At 48.2% G+C, this 15,270-nt stretch overlaps 1 protein-coding gene across 3 annotated transcripts in view; it reads right to left on the reverse strand.

Moving 5' to 3' along the window:
* Nucleotides 1–15,270, reverse strand: part of BCOR (BCL6 corepressor) — a 148,004-nt gene that overhangs the window by 23,037 nt on the left and 109,697 nt on the right. For all 3 annotated transcript variants that reach the window (XM_075853961.1, XM_075853962.1, XM_075853960.1), the window contains exons 2-3: nt 2,528–2,656; nt 752–827 (exon numbers count right to left, since the gene is read on the reverse strand). In XM_075853961.1, coding sequence (XP_075710076.1) covers nt 752–827; nt 2,528–2,613 — 162 coding nt within the window. In that variant the 5' untranslated portion in view covers nt 2,614–2,656. The remainder of the gene's footprint in view (nt 1–751; nt 828–2,527; nt 2,657–15,270) is intronic.

Consider the following 15,270-nt stretch of genomic DNA (forward strand, 5'->3'; position numbering starts at 1 on the left):
TGTAAGACTTAGCAACTCACTTAAGTTAGATTATAAACAGCCAATCAAAAATCTTTAATTGTTGTTCCCTGGTTGTCACAGGCCGTCTTGTTTCTAAGGTTTTGGCTTCCTCCTTCAAGGGATTGCCTGGTTTCAGCATATTAAAGTGTAGCTAAACGTTTGACAAACTTCTGACATGTCAGAAGTTTGGATTGGTGGATAAAATTCTGTCCATGGTCATGTGATGGACACACAGGTGCACGGCTCGTTACAGTGTGTGTATAAGAGCTGTGTCTTCTAACAATCCAAGCACCTGTGTCTCCGGCACATGACGCAGCTCATTCAAAGACACCGCTGATTACTGTACTGTAACGAGCCGTGCACCTGTGCGTGTCCATCACATGACCACAACAGTTTTATCTACTGAAAGTAAATAATAAAGGTTCCTATTGAATAACAACAAGCAGAGATCTTGAAAACCATGAAGAATGGATACAGAAAGCATATTAGAAAATTGTTTGCTGACAACCCCTTTAAATATCTCTATTACAATGCTGTATATTAGGTACCAACCCACTTGTGGGCTCAGAACAACAACAACAACACCACAGGCACTTGGATCCACATGTTAGTAAAGGGTTAATAATCCTTTCACAGTATGAATGTTAAGTGTAGCTGGTGGTCCTTAATTATATATACATTTTAGGTTGTATATGTGGATGTTTATTTTTTGGTGTCATATGAAAATGCAAAATGTGATAAGGAATCTTACCAAGGTGTGACCGAGATGATCCTCTCTCAGCTCAAGTCTGGCTTTCTGAATGTCACCATCACTGATAAGAATTTTCCTGAGAAGAGATTACGAAATGTTATGGATTATGGGCAGTTTTTAGTCTAACCCCTATTACAATGAGACCATTCATTTATTAAAAATGGGACTACAAGTCTGATGATGTTCCTTTAAGCAGCATTAAATATAGACATTTTTATTTTTGAAGGACGTCAGTATTCATCTACAATATCTAACAAAGAATTTATCATTTTAAATGTGTAGTTAAAGACCATTATTCTAAAGGGTTTTTTTTTTTTGTTTTGTTTTTTTAAAGATATGGCTAAAATAGCAGAATAGTATTATCTATGGTGGAAATAGGGGTCCTGACCATTAGTCTTGGACAGTAGCTTTAGATACTTGCTGATCTATGGACATGATACACGGATACTTCAAAAACTAAAACCCTTCCCCCAAAGCTGTTGTCCCCAAGATGAAGGGTCTGGGAAACAAATTTAATAAAGGGTATACTAGTATGGTAAAACACTACATGTACTCTGTTATTTTAGTCATATCAGAAATTGACCTCCCTACCCTTTTAATTAAATATAAAAGTTGATATACAGTTAATTTGCCAACCCTACCCATTTTGCAGTACTCCCCACGATCTTTGTAAATTAGGTAGTTCCACATTTTGCCTGTAGATGTCGCTATTGCTGCCTGCGATGTAGCTGAATAACGCTCCCTAATCAGTAACAGGAACTGTGACCCTGAATTATAAAGAGGAACTACGTCTGGATAAATGCTATGCATGAGGGCTGTACAGTAAGTAGTCCTCACATCAGGCCTGGAAGGCGCCATAGAATAATTATTGGTTATCAGACCGTGTTCTCTGTACCTCACATCAGGGCTCGGTAGATTATTTGTTTTATGTTCTACACAATAGGGATGGGGGGGGGGGGAATCTGTAGATTACTCATTAGATCATGTATCATGGCCAAAGATATCGACTTATTGAGCATTAGCTCGTGTGCTTTATATCAGGGTTGGGAGGGGGATCTGTGAACTACTTATTGACGATTAGATCGTGTTTTCACATCAGGGTTGGAGAGATCTATGGATTACTTATTGACCATTATTAGATCGTGTTCTTTACATCAGGGTTGGGGGGGGGGGTGTTTTTGGATTACTTATTATTAGATCGTGTTTTCACATCAGGGTTGGAGAGATCTATGGATTACTTATTGACCATTATTAGATCGTGTTCTATACATCAGGGTTGGGGGGTGGTGTCTTTGGATTACTTATTATTAGATCGTGTTCTTTACATCAGGGTTGGGGGGGGGTGTCTTTGGATTACTTATTATTAGATCGTGTTTTCACATCAGGGTTGGAGAGATCTATGGATTACTTATTGACCATTATTAGATCGTGTTCTATACATCAGGGTTGGGGGGTGGTGTCTTTGGATTACTTATTATTAGATCGTGTTCTTTACATCAGGGTTGGGGGGGGGTGTCTTTGGATTACTTATTATTAGATCGTGTTTTCACATCAGGGTTGGGTGTCTTTGGATTACTTATTATTAGATCGTGTTCTCACATCAGGGTTGGAGGGATCAGTGGATTACTTATTGACCGTTATTAGATCGTGTTTTCACACCAGTGTTGGATTATTAGGTTCTCCGGAGACTACGAGGACTGTAGTATTATGTGCGGGCTCCTGATGAATGGAGCCGGCTCGGCAGATGCTGTAATGTAGATTAATTAGGGCCATTACCTGTCCTCGTTGATGCCGCACATGCGGACCCGCTCATTGCTCATCCAGCTATGTACGTTCCCATAGAGGGGGGTGGCGGAAAGCATGTCGCCCCCTTTAGTGAAGACTTCTTGCCGTCAGTGCCTCTCCCTATGAAGAAACATTAGAAGGAGAACAATGTGAGGCATTGGAAGGAGATCGGGGAGCAGTGTAAACAGCAGCGATGTTTCTCGGCTCAGGCAGCCAGCCTCACTCCCCCCGTCCCCCGGGTAATTAATAATAAATGCAGGCGTTTGCTCGGGAGGTGGGGGAGATCAGCCTGTGCTAAACGCTCAGGGACATTCCCAGCAATAAAAGGGTGACGGGGGCTATGCAAATCGAGGTCGTTTATAGGTCAAGGGAAAAGCAACTTACTAGCTGATCTCATTAACCCGCTCCACGCTGGAGCCATTTGTCACACGCAATCACATTACAGAATCCGCTTCCAGCAGACTCCAGGCGGCAATCACTCGCCGGCCTATAGCAGTTAATTGCTGTCATTATGAGACGTCTGCTGTGCGGGGTTAACCCTTGCGGCGCGCTCCTGCCCCGTCCCTCTCCGTACGAGGACCACACAGACACCGACCGTGCACAATAGAAATCCAATACTATCCGATGATCAAGGGCACCGGGGACCTCTCACAGACGCTATTAACCCCTTCCTCGCCCCAGAAGAACAATGGCTATTATGTGCAGTGCGTGCCACATCCTTGTATCTTTATCATAGGCAGCAATGAGCTACGAGCGTGTATAATAAGTGCGCTGCCTGGGAGATTTATGTCTATATATTGGCCACGACTGAGATCTGTCTTTATATATGAGCCCTGTGCGGAGCAGCACGTATATAAATCACAAGCTGTTCCGCGCACAGGACACGATCGCGCCGCATCTCTTGATAGATGACATGTCAGCGCGGCGGTGATCGTGCGGCTCCAGCGTGGCTGGGAGGAGATGTCACGGCTCTCCGCAGCCCGATCGCGATGTGAGGATACAACACATCGCAGCGCTCCCTGCCAAGCACGTACTGGAGCAGTAGTCTGTGTGGCAGCTACAAAGGAGGGGGGAGGGGGCCGCCGAGCGCTGTCTAATCCCAAAAGCAGTTGTTCTTCCAGATCAAGACAGGCGCTCACATAACGGGGATTATCAGACTCGCTACCGAGAAATCCCCGCGTACAGCGCTCGGCTCACTAACAAGTCTCTATTTCTGCGAGTGCGGGGCACAGTCCTGTATATTATCTCTACAGAGGAACCGGAGACGTTGTATGTACATCTATCCCTCACATCGATGTGTAGGCGCATTCACACGGCGTATCTGCGGTTCGTGTACATTTGTTGCGGTTTCCATTTGCCGTGTGAATGCATTTCTAATACATGTGTGCACATCCTCATCTGTTGTGTAGGAGATGAGCGGCGCGATACATTACACTGCACACCATGTTCTCCGCACACGTGTCTGTCCGGGAGCGGGAGGAGGAGGAGGGGAGATAAATCATTACTGATCCGGCCTGAGCATTAGCAGGCGCTCTGCGAGCAGCAGCAGGTGAGAGGTGACGGGCTGCGAGATACGCGCTTATTTCCTGCCCCGCACCCACCGCGGGCCAGAGCCACACTGACCCGGAGAACAGCCACCGAAAGCACGGACATTACTAGTCATGTCCTGGGGAGAAAATTTACAAGTGTGCACAACATTCGCTTCCATCGCCGACAGCGCAGCACGGGGACATTATAGATGTTATGTACATTGACAGAACATATGTCGTACAGGGATAATACGTAACAGCCGCTGTATGCGCAGCTCGCATTGCTCCATGACTGAGGGAGCGCCATTCCTTACATGGCTCTCGCTGAGGAAATAAGCGATGTTCCAGGTTAGCGCCTTGCCCGCGTGCGTTGTTACATGTGAGCGGAGCTGCCACAAGGCCAAGTGTAAGGACATGGAAACCATGAGCAGTGTGGCCCCGGGCGTCCACACCCGTGTGGTAGTGTATTCCAGTGACCGCATGGCCGTCCTATTCTGTATGTGCCGGGCGCCGTAATGTATGGCGGCTTATGTACAGAACGTCGTGGACGATACACGGAGCTCACAATCTCGGGGCTTTTCTATATACTCGTTCTATTCTTGTACACTGGAGCCTGTGTGCCGTGCATGTACGGAGTAGCAGAGGTGTGAGCCGGGGGTGACGTGAGGGAGTCGCGGGAGAAAAGTGTCAGGAACAAGCTGCGTTTTATTAACAGGATTATCGCGGCGCATGATTTATTCCAGGGCTGGAGTGTAATTGCTCCGGGGGGAGGGCGCGCTGCTAAATGCCGGGTTAATAAGAGGAGGGGGCTGGCGGTGCGGCGCAGGATATCACTGATGGAAGACGTGGCGCTCGGGCTCTTTATAGCAGCTGCTCCCCTGAGGCTTCACCTAGCGCAGATCAATAGATCAACATTCACCGGTTCTAAGTTTCCGTACAGGACGTGCGCGCCGAGTAATGACTGGCTGCAGTATACAGCACGTACTATACAGCTGCACTAATCCGGAGAGCCGCGAGTGGAGCCTACCCCGAGACAGGCGATCAGCTTTCAGCCTGGGGGCGATCACAAAAGAAAGGGGCCAATATCTGCGGGAACACATTCCAACATGCAACAAGCGCTCGATTTACATCCAGCCCGGGGTGCCCGCAACCTCTGTGTGGGTGCAGAGTGCTATCATAGACGGGGTTCCCGCAGCCTCTGTGTGGGTGCAGAGTGCTATCATAGACGGGGCGCCCGCAGCCTCTGTGTGGGTGCAGAGTGCTATCATAGACGGGGTTCCCGCAGCCTCTGTGTGGGTGCAGAGTGCTATCATAGACGGGGCGCCCGCAGCCTCTGTGTGGGTGCAGAGTGCTATTATAGACGGGGTGCCCGCAGCCTCTGTGTGGGTGCAGAGTGCTATCATAGACGGGGCGCCCGCAGCCTCTGTGTGGGTGCAGAGTGCTATCATAGACGGGGTGCCCGCAGCCTGTGTGGGTGCAGAGTGCTATCATAGACGGGGTGCCCGCAGCCTGTGTGTGGGTGCAGAGTGCTATCATAGACGGGGTTCCCGCAGCCTCTGTGTGGGTGCAGAGTGCTATCATAGACGGGGCGCCCGCAGCCTCTGTGTGGGTGCAGAGTGCTATCATAGACGGGGTGCCCGCAGCCTCTGTGTGGGTGCAGAGTGCTATCATAGACGGGGCGCCCGCAGCCTCTGTGTGGGTGCAGAGTGCTATCATAGACGGGGCGCCCGCAGCCTGTGTGTGGGTGCAGAGTGCTATCATAGATGGGGTGCCCGCAGCCTCTGTGTGGGTGCAGAGTGCTATCATAGACGGGGTGCCCGCAGCCTGTGTGGGTGCAGAGTGCTATCATAGACGGGGTGCCCGCAGCCTGTGTGGGTGCAGAGTGCTATCATAGACGGGGTGCCCGCAGCCTGTGTGTGGGTGCAGAGTGCTATCATAGACGGGGTTCCCGCAGCCTCTGTGTGGGTGCAGAGTGCTATCATAGACGGGGCGCCCGCAGCCTCTGTGTGGGTGCAGAGTGCTATCATAGACGGGGTGCCCGCAGCCTCTGTGTGGGTGCAGAGTGCTATCATAGACGGGGCGCCCGCAGCCTCTGTGTGGGTGCAGAGTGCTATCATAGACGGGGCGCCCGCAGCCTGTGTGTGGGTGCAGAGTGCTATCATAGATGGGGTGCCCGCAGCCTCTGTGTGGGTGCAGAGTGCTATCATAGACGGGGTGCCCGCAGCCTGTGTGGGTGCAGAGTGCTATCATAGACGGGGTGCCCGCAGCCTGTGTGTGGGTGCAGAGTGCTATCATAGACGGGGCGCCCGCAGCCTGTGTGTGGGTGCAGAGTGCTATCATAGACGGGGCGCCCGCAGCCTGTGTGTGGGTGCAGAGTGCTATCATAGATGGGGTGCCCGCAGCCTCTGTGTGGGTGCAGAGTGCTATCATAGACGGGGTGCCCGCAGCCTGTGTGGGTGCAGAGTGCTATCATAGACGGGGCGCCCGCAGCCTGTGTGTGGGTGCAGAGTGCTATCATAGACGGGGCGCCCGCAGCCTGTGTGTGGGTGCAGAGTGCTATCATAGACGGGGTGCCCGCAGCCTCTGTGTGGGTGCAGAGTGCTATCATAGACGGGGTGCCCGCAGCCTGTGTGTGGGTGCAGAGTGCTATCATAGACTAAACACGGAGCGAGCGCTAAAGATTTCCTACATCTTCTGTCCTGATAAAAATACACACTGCTGGTTTTATATTCTGCCAGAAAGAGCAATATCCATGCTAAATTCACACGCTGGGGAAAAAATGAGCAGAAAAGACACACGGATTCTGCAGAATGTCAATTTCTCTTGCGAAAACGCTGCAGAAATGTCTGCAGTATTGACGCTATGTTTCTTGCTTTGTGAGGGGGAAATACACTATTTCCTCATTGAAAATTGTTAGGCTGGGTTCACACGGAGTATTTTGCAGGCAGAAAAACGGCCTCAAAATTCCGTTTTGAATTTTGAGGCAGATTTTACTCTGCCTGCACGGCGATTTTCGCCTGCAGCCATTGAGCGCCGTGGGCATAAAACGCCACGAAATACGTTCTCTGCCTCCCATTGATGTCAATGGGAAGTCAGAGACATAAACGATAGGGCATGTCCCTTCTTTTCCCCGCGAGCCGGTTTTTCCGCTCTTGGGAAAACACCTCCCATTGAAATCAATGGGAGACATTTACAAAATTTGTAAAAAAAACTCTGTGTGAACTCCCCCATAGTATCATGGGAAATATTGCTCAGAATATGAAAAGGTAAACTCTACAACTATATAGTTCTCCATGTAAAAAACAATACACGAACAATATATCTTCTATCACGTCAGGGTCCTGTTCTGTCGGAGCTTGCCGTCAGAATGGGACCCTGACAAAAACGGAAACCGCAGGTTTCCGTTTCGATCACCATTAATTTCAATGGTGACGGGTCCGATGCCAATGGTTTGTTTGTCTCTGTTGTGCAAGGGTTCCGTCGTTTTGACGGAATCAATAGCATGGTTGACTACGCTATTGATTCAGTCAAAACGACGGAACCCTTGTTTTTACCGGACAAAATAGCGCAACATGCTCTATTAATCATGCTAACGGAACCTCCGATGCAGATGTGAACAGGCTCTAAGGCTCCAGCACTATTACCTTCAATACAATGGAACCTTGACGTACCCGTTGTAAGGGCCTGTTCACGTCTGTGTTGGAGGCTCCGTTTGGGGGGGCCCTCTGACGAAGATCCGACCAAAAATACAGGAAACCATAGCGCAGCATACTGCGCTATTGTTTACAGTTATACCCCGGACAAGCTGACTAAAGTCAATGGGTTCCAATGACCAACAGTGGCGTGTGTGGTGCAACGGAACTAGCGTTTCCAGTTACTCTGACGGAGCAGCACAACAGAATGGCGAGCGCAGATGAGAACATAGCCTAAGTATCCATTATATGACGGAACTAGCAGAGCCTTGTGGCTTCCTTTATAAAGACCTCTCAACGCAGGTGGTAAGAGCCTGAAGTATTCCAATTCATGATTTTCATAATTCGTAACTTTAGTACCATAGACAACAATAATAACCGATCATCATGATCTCTACGTCTATGGCCAGCTTTAGGACTCAGGCACAGCCTGGACCCTGTATGAAGGCACAACAGTTCTTCATGGTTCTCACTCTAAGTGCTGATTCAGTGTAGCCCCCTATTCTTCCTTAGAACAAGTGCTACAAGACAACAATACCTCTCTAATACGACATCTAATCCCGCATGCCACGGTTTTTTATTTCTCAGATACATATAGTTTGGGTATATTGCAGGCTGTGGAATTCGTTTTTATTGCCAGTAATCCACGCTATTCACAGCCTGAAATGAATGATTATCGGGAAATATATATTCAGCTGTACACATGTATATATATATCCCTTTATGTGTGGTGTAACGTGACGAGCAGAGAAGGGCCGGGTGTTTATAATGAGAGCGCTGTCTAATCAGCTTGGATCGCGTCTCCATCGCCAGGACCAGTGGGGCAGACACATGGCGGCGCACAGCACTCCTGCTTTCCCCCTGCTGTGCCGAGACGCGATCCGAGAATTAAACAGGCTCCTATTATTATTTTACAGTCTCCGATGCAGACAGCCTCCACTGTGACTTTCCTCGCAGCTGTAGGCGAGTTGGATCGCTGACTTTACCCTTTATGCTCCAGAACAGAGTGCAGACATTTATACGGCTGCATTTACAATACGATGCTACAATGACATGGCCGATATCTTATACTTGGTGGGTCAACACACAACATACTGCACTGATATAATCTAGTAGCAGTGTGGGCTCTATGGGAACACCTTTTTTTTAATTATTTTTATCAGAATCGTGTGCTGCGCCGCATTTGGGCTGGGACTTGTAGTTCTATTTGACCTTAGCGCTCCTCTCACACTGAACACGATCAGGATGCAGCGTACTGATAAGTAATGAAGAGTTAATTGCTGGAGGACACATGACAGGAGACAGTTATTCGCAGTGCTAGGCGCAGTGTAGGGGGAAACAGCTGCTTCCACACAATGATCGCATTTCTTATGAGCACGATGCACTTGAGCCAAACTATGCGGTGACTTGCTCCAGCAGGTTTAGTGTTTATGTGTCTCACTACATCACACAGCCCGATAGGACACGGAGCGCTAATCTCTGCCAGAAAAGCGACATTTCACCGACAGAACATAAAAGCGGTGACATGTTCAAATCTTCCGTCTAGTACACGATGGAAATTGGCACGCATTGACCAGAGAAGGCCAGCACGTTATACCGTGGGGACACTCATTACGCCGCAAGCAGACAGGGAGCCAAGTGAATCACCAGGCACACAGGCCTTCAAGGGGTTGTCCCGATTTAGCAGATTGATGTTATTTCTTGTGTAATTAAAAGTGATATAATTGTCCAACATATTTTCTATATTAATTCCTCGCGGTTTTCAAGATCTCTGCATGTTGTCATTCAGTAGGAGCATTCATTGTTCTAGCTGAAAAATGTCTGTCCTGGTCATGTGATGGACACACATGTGGCTGGGAGCATTATAAGGTCACGTTCAGATGTAGAAGAAATTTTCCACTGCAGATTCTGCTGCAAATTTGCGGCAATCCGCAGAAAAATTAGCATATTTTAGGGTTCGTCCAGATGAGGTGGATTTTGAAGCGGACTTGCTGTAGATTTCAGCTTTTGCATTGCAAAGGCTGAAATCTGCTGATTCTCCGCAACAGACTATGCATGACGCGGAAGGTAAATTCCACACCGCCAGCTATTTTCCGCAGTCTGCACGAACTTAACTAAAAAGCGATAGAAACCAAAGGGAAAAAATGTCTGTTGTGGATTCCGCTGCAAATCTTCCATGTCTAAGGCCCTGTGTTTTGACGAGTTTTTTGGGGCAGAAACCACGCCAAAAAACTCCTCAAAAACCGCCCGAAAATGCCTCCCATTGATTTCAATGGGAGGCAGACGAGTTTTTTTTCCACGAGTAAAAAAAACTCGTCGTGGTAAAAAGAAGCAACATGATTCATCTTGAGGCGGTTTCCTCCTCCAAAACCCCATTTCAATGAGTCAGAAAGAGGAAAAAATAACCTCGACGAGTGTTTTGACGAGTTTTTGTCAAACCACTGTGCAAAAACCTACTGGAGCAGTTTTTGCAGGAGGAATTTTCCTCCTGCAAAAAACTCAGTGTGAACACAGCCTAAACGTGCCCTAACATGGGGCTATAATACTCACACTGTAACTAGCCATGCACCTGTGTGGCCATCACATGACTATGGACAGAACTGTAGTCACTGGAGGTTAATGTTCCTACTGAATAACAAACCGTGAGGAATTAATTCATAAAGTATTTTTGAAAATTGTAAAAACTTAATTTTGCAAGAAACATTACTTTGCTGAAAATCGGACAACCCCATTAAGGCCAGTCTATCACACACGCACAGTTATTGGCTAATTTTTTTGAGCCAAAGCCAGAAGTGGATCCAAAAGGAAGAAAGATATAAGGAAAAGACTGATTCGTGTTCACTACTGTGTTTGGCTAAAAAAAAACGGAGCCAAAAACTGCTTAAAAATTGAACCAAAAGGGTAAGGCCACACAGAGCGGCACGGACACGGTCGCGATGCGTCCGACAACCGCGCCGGCACTGCTGTCAAATACCCTTGTAATGGCCGACCTGCAAAATCATGCGGCTATAAAGTGTGAATTAATGGCCACACGATTTTGAAGATAAAGGGCCGTTTTACTCGCATTAGCAGGGTATTTCACAGCCGCATCGAACATGGTGCTAGCGCGGTTGTTGGCCGCGTTGCGACTGTCAGGGCTGCTCCGTGTGGCCTTACCCAAACGGTGTGTGATCCTGGCTTTAGTAGCACTCCATACAGCGCACCCCTTATTAGCTTGAGAGGTGGCGTGTTTGCAGGGGTAAGGGTTTGAGTGATGCTTGTGATCTCCGTCACCTTTGGCACATGTTCCTTACTGAAGCTCTAGCAGGAGTAATGTAGTATATATAGCTACACCTGGAAGTCATCACAGTCTGTGCCTCCACCGTCATGTGTATATAGTCACCACAAGCCGTATCACACGGAAACATCACACGCAAATGTACACATTCGTGGGAGCAATAGAAGCTTGTTTTAACAAAGGTAGTTTGGAGACCTGTCCATAGGAGCTTACAATCTATAAGGAAGAGGTCGGGGAAAACAAAAAAAACATTTCAGAATTTTAACGAAAAACAAAAATATCACATGCACACAGCATTGATCTGCGGGTGTCACTTATTGCGTGACCAGACAAATGCACGGCCGCTCCCCAGGAGTGGAGCCAATAGTGGGTAACATGGACAGCAAATGCCATGAGAGCGCGGAACACAAATATAAATGGCTGAAAACGGTCAAATACAGTGAGAACTGGATACAGCACAAGACATATATTCCTGGTTCATTCCTCAAAATACCACCCAGTTGTCTTATGTCAATGTGGCGTAAGATCTTGTTCACACACAGCAGCAGTTTGGCATATATTTTGACAAATTTTTATTTTACCAAAAGCCTAAACTGAGCATAGGTAAAGACTTCTGTCCTCTTGTATACTGTGTGTGCCACTAGGTATAATGAAATACATTCAGATGTCCTAGTTTTACATGGGAGTGGGGGATATATCAATGATTTATAGGAGACATGTGGAGGCACAAATGCCGTGGAATCAACTGGAATAATGTCGCAATATTACGAATGCTTAGTACTCTTTAAAAATAACACAAGCATGTTGGTATTTGTGGTAGAATTGGTGCAATTTGTTAGTAAATAGAGCGCCATTGTTTATGTACCCGGAATGCTGGATAACGCCAGCGGAGTCTGTGTGAACGTGGTCTGACGCTCGTCTCTACGAGCAGCGCTCCGTCCCGGACATTAGCTGATACATAATTGTGAGGTGTCATCATGAAAGTCCCGGGAGCGCAGCGTATTAAATCCAGGCTGTTATTTCCTGGAGCAGCACAAGCCTTTTATTATTCGTATTAATCACGCAGAACGCTCGCAGCTGTCCCTGCAGGGCTCGTATGTCGCACGGGGAGACAGCGCTCTCTGCTTTATCTCCTCTGCCGTGCCGGGAGCTCCTTACTGCCAGTCTAGAGGTTTCCCGCACTTTCCGGGCAGACTCCAGCTGCAACGGTCACCAGCCACAGACTACGGTTACTCCATTTAGGACATGCTCTTTTATATTGGGGTAACCTCAGGGAACATCCATACTACTTATATATACTATCTATAGTGGCAGAGAAATGTGCGACTTGTACGGTCACCTCACAGGGAGAGGACTTTAGAGGAAGTTGCACAGTTGGTTTTGTGGGACACAGCGGGTAAAATAAGTGTCCAGCTCAATACTGTTCTGTGACGTTCTTTTATAAATGATATACTTGTGAGGAGAACGCGCCATTTCTGCTCCGTATTGCCACCACATGAGCAGGCCGCGGGAAACCATCAGTACGTTAATCAGTGGCGCCTACAAATAGAGCCAGGCAGACAGACGTGACGTGACGTTACTTCATAAAAGTACCAAAGGGCACGTACTTAATAGGAGAGGTGCAATAAATGGCCGCTGCTTCGGCCGAGCGCTTATACAGCACCTAGTGCCATCCCGAAATGCGGGATTCCAGCCCAAGCCGACTGTGACTGACAAGTGTCTGAGTCAACTCCAGTCTTTGTACGAGCACCCCCTCCCCTCCGGCTTACTAATTATCATGAATCCCTATCCAACTGATCAGTGTTTGTTTAGTGATGGGCCGCTTCCTGCAACTGAATGGGAGGGAGGAAAGACGAAATGTGCCATTCACACACACTCCGATGTATAGCACGGCACAATACAGAAGCGCAGCTCGGCAGAACACGGCCGTACACGAAGACGAGCGAGCGCACATGAGAATTGTAAAGCGAAAAGTAACTATGGACAGCGGTGTTCCATCATTACTCGTCAGACCACGGACACTAATCACATAGCTCTGACTCGTATTTATTACGGACCCGGACCGTGTTCATAATTGATCTCATTTCACAGGACCGGCTCCGTGTGAGGCACCTGGTAGACGTTGCTATAAAAGGGTTAAGTGCGCAGTGAGACGCGTAACGCACGGCTGGAGCCCTCTAGCTGCGCATTATAGCTGTCACTTCCCAGCCCGCAGTGCTTTATTGCGCTTATGAAATGGCCCATCTCGTCTAATTGCTTACATATTCATATCTTCACTGCTCCCCGGGCCGGAGAACGTGCTGTTCTCTTCTCGTAGCCAAAGCTGCGCGATGTTCCGGGAAACGACAAGACTGCGGGCGCAAAAAGAGGACTTAACCTAAAAGTGCCGCAATACGTGCTGTCATGTCACCATAGACTGTTATATATAAACCTTAATGAGCGCCAGTATAAAGAAGGTCACATCAAGCACATCTTAAGAGGCTGCCATAAAACGGAGCAATTAGTGTTTTACAATCGCGAGGCTCCGTGTCTGCGCGTACAGCAGCTATAATTACATGACATAAGCCGGAGTCTGGCGCTACTGACGCCTGGCTACATCAACATTTCATTTTACTTTCCAAACAAAACCTGGAGATATTTCTGGACATCGTGTCAAGTTATAATTCGCGTCATGTGCTCTCCGGTCCAGTGGCTGCTTTGACTTCAGGAGTTCAAAAGTGCACAACAAACACGATCATCCAGTCGGAAAAAATGCCGAACCCGCACCGCGTAGGGATACATCACTCATTAACCCCATCATCACTGAGCGGCCCAACAATAACCTGGCCGTGCCCCGTGCGCTTCGTGACGGAAGAAAAATCAGCAGCGAGAAGGCGGCTGAACAAACAATCGGCTGCCAGGAGTCCTTAGGTGATCGCAAGAGAGAGAGACTTAACTCCTTCTAATCCCCGACACATCCTACTCCTCCCCGGGACAGACGATTAATAATGCCAGCTTTCCCCGCGAGCAGACTCTTAACCCCTCAATACCCGCAACATTTATTTTGCGGCTCTTTAGTGCGCACTTGAAATAACCGGTCAGGACTGAGGTTTGCGCTGCAGTTCTCCGGGCAGAGGATGGACATCTATACTCTGTAAGAAACTCTTCCATTACTCCTTGTTAATAATTCAGCTCGGCGGATGTTCTAGCTCGTATCCTGCCCGCACACAAGATTAATGATCCACTGCTGCAATCAGCTGCGCTGCGGGTGATCCGGGTGTCACACGGCCGCCTATATGAGTGCATATTTTATGTGTCCTCACACATCATTTTGACCGAAACTGTCATGGGGAATGAATAGTGTCAATGACGCGGAGCCACTGCCCAGACTTTCCGTGCGCAGGTACGTGCGGAGTCCACACCGAAGTCACAACGACCACCAAGTAATGGCAACTACAACCCCCACCAAGACAAAGCCAACACTCCACCGGCTGCATCTCTAGGGTTCCGTCTCCATGAAGAACTCAATGCGCCAAGCGCTGCACGCTAACAAAGTGCAAATACACCGCAATATTATCGCACATACCATATGATATGCCGTTGTTCGTAGCCGCGATCTCAGAACGTCACTTGTGTCACACATTCTACCATCATACACAGCAGGATAGTTATATACAGTTTTGTATCGCATTAGGACACCATACAGTACATTCATTTCATGCGCTGAGGACACAGGATGCGCCATCCCGGGACTTTCCCCGAAATCCAAAATTACCCGTACCCATCCCCCTCCGAATCACACATCATGGTGATCAGACACACCGCAACCTGCACATAAAGCACACAGCCGGGGACAGCGCATTGTAATTCATGATCAATAAATCCAGATCGCTGCCACTAGATCACAATCGCTGCGATAGACCAGCGATGAGCAGAGATAAAAGGTAACGTCCCAGAGACACAACACTGGAGATGTTATCAATGCTTCACCCAACATAAAGGGTGACAGAAGTAGTGAAAATACGTATCACACCCCGGTATGTGCTGAGCGATCCCCACCATCCAGAGACTGGGCTCCGGGGTACGGACCGGCAGAACTATGGATACTTCTAGCCCAGGTCAACAGCCACTTGTTCAATGGGGACTACGAACTACCTGCTAAATCCCAGACAAGCGTTGAACAGATTCCCCAGTCATAAACTAACATCCGCCCCATACACACACACGGGGTATTTGTCAATGATCGGGGCTTGTAGC

This window comes from Rhinoderma darwinii, chromosome 2 (assembly GCF_050947455.1).
Source record: "Rhinoderma darwinii isolate aRhiDar2 chromosome 2, aRhiDar2.hap1, whole genome shotgun sequence".
In the NCBI taxonomy this organism is placed as follows: domain Eukaryota; kingdom Metazoa; phylum Chordata; class Amphibia; order Anura; family Rhinodermatidae; genus Rhinoderma; species Rhinoderma darwinii.